Below are 1,895 nucleotides of genomic sequence, written 5' to 3' on the forward strand. Positions count from 1 at the left end.
GGACCAGATCCCCAAACAGCATTTACATTTCCTTAAGAGTTCTGCCAAAACAGAGCATTTTTAGTGAGGCTAAACCTTCTGATAGTTCCTCACTGTGCTTCTCAACAGCCACACTTCCATCCCTGCCCCAATCCCTCCAGAATGGGCACAGACACCTTTCTGCCTTCAGTAGGGATGTGCCTTTCCTCCAGGAAGGTGTTCTTCATAAGGACAAATTCCTCTTGTCCATGAGCAGCAGCTCCTCAGAGCAGGCTGGGCTGGCACAAAAAACCAGAATATTCACCGCTTAACACCAGTTCTGAGGCTCAGCCAGGGTTTAGGGACCATTTCTTGTTTACAGAATGTCTGGGAAACACTTAAATGGCTCATTTTTCTTCCAGAGAACACACAGGAGAGGACAGTGCAGAGGGGCTGCAGGGCTGTACTGCCCCCCCCCAGTATCACCAGTCAAGGAACTGGGAAACAAGAAACACCAGCCTGGGCCCTTTACAGCACAGGATTCCCCTCACACAGACTCACAGCTCTCATGATACAATAAACCATAAAATAAATTCAACTCAAGAACTAAAATGTCTGTTCTCAACCTGGTCACCAGGAAAAAAAATCCAGAACTTCCTCTGCTTCAAGGCAGGGGTAAATTTGAGCAAGAAAATCCAACCTGCTCCACCAGAACCTGGGCCAGAGGCTCCTCCTGGTAGTACCAGCCTGGAGGGCAAGGTAGGGACTGGCAGGTACATGGAGCTGCATTCCTGGCTTCAGTGGTCCCCGGGAACGCTGACTGCACATCCATTCCTTGGATTCTTTTCTGACAGGGACCAGCCAGAGCCCTTCCACCCCAGGAAGCCACTCTAGGCACAGGGTTCAAGGAATCTCCCAAGTTAGAAGGAACCCACAAGGACCATCCAGTCCCCCTCCTGTCCCTGCACAGACACCCCAACAATCCCACCCTGTCCCTCAGAGCATTGTCCAAACCCTCCTGGAGCTCTGGCAGCCTTGGGGCTGTGCCCACTGCCCTGGGGAGCCTGGTCAGTGCCAACCACCCTCTGGGGGAAGAACCTTTTCCTGAGATCCAGCTTAAACCTCCCAACACAGCTCCAGCCATTCCCAGCATGAGACAGGGACAAACTGAACCGGCACCACAGTTTGCAGACAACTGGGTCTTTTATTAAGTATCTAAAGTGCTACAAAAAACTGAAGGAGCCTTCATGGGGCAACTTCCTTTTCTGCAGTCTTAGCTCTGTTGGAAGAAGCAAACACAGCTCATTAGTGGAGTCATTTAGCAATTAAATCTGATGCAGCAAATAGAGCTGGGCACTCACAGCCGGGCACTCGATGGCTCCGCTGTTGATGTCGTCGATGATGTCGTGGGGGTGTCTGCCATCGATGCTGCAGCCCACGGACTGGGCAGTGCCCAGGATCTCCTTGATGGTCCCTGCAGCAGGAACACGCAGCTTGTCAGTGCTTTAGCACAGGGAAACATCTGAGGAACTCACTTGGAACACTCTGGGCTAGTGTAAGGTGTCCCTGCCCATGGCGGGGGGTGGAATGAGATGAGCTTTAAGGTCCCTTCCAACCCAGACCAGTCTGGGATTCTGTAACACAGAGAACTCCTCACACCCCTCAGCTGTCCCTCCCTCTGGGGGTTTGCAGGCTGGAGCTCACCAGGAGACAGCAAGTCACTTATCCAGCTCTCATATCCTGGTTTCCCAAGGAATGTACCAGAAGTGCTACCTGTACCTGTCCCCTCCCCAGGGGCTGGGCCTCCCAGCCAGCACAGGCTGTCCCTATGGTGCTCAGCACACATGGCTGTGGGCCCTCCCAGAACTGGAGCAGAACCTGGCTCAGACACCTGGAGCAGGCAGAGGGAGCACTCCAAACCCCTGGAGCAGGCAGAG

At 53.3% G+C, this 1,895-nt stretch overlaps 1 protein-coding gene across 1 annotated transcript in view; it reads right to left on the minus strand.

Moving 5' to 3' along the window:
- Positions 1–1,142: 1,142 nt before the first annotated feature.
- Positions 1,143–1,895, minus strand: part of RPL12 (ribosomal protein L12) — a 3,284-nt gene continuing 2,531 nt past the window's right edge. Inside the window, exons 6-7 of the mRNA XM_027649917.1 lie at positions 1,320–1,432; positions 1,143–1,237 (exon numbers count right to left, since the gene is read on the minus strand). Coding sequence (XP_027505718.1) covers positions 1,232–1,237; positions 1,320–1,432 — 119 coding nt within the window. The 3' untranslated portion in view covers positions 1,143–1,231. The remainder of the gene's footprint in view (positions 1,238–1,319; positions 1,433–1,895) is intronic.

Source organism: Corapipo altera, unplaced genomic scaffold, assembly GCF_003945725.1.
Source record: "Corapipo altera isolate COAL_440 unplaced genomic scaffold, ASM394572v1 268, whole genome shotgun sequence".
NCBI lineage: Eukaryota > Metazoa > Chordata > Aves > Passeriformes > Pipridae > Corapipo > Corapipo altera.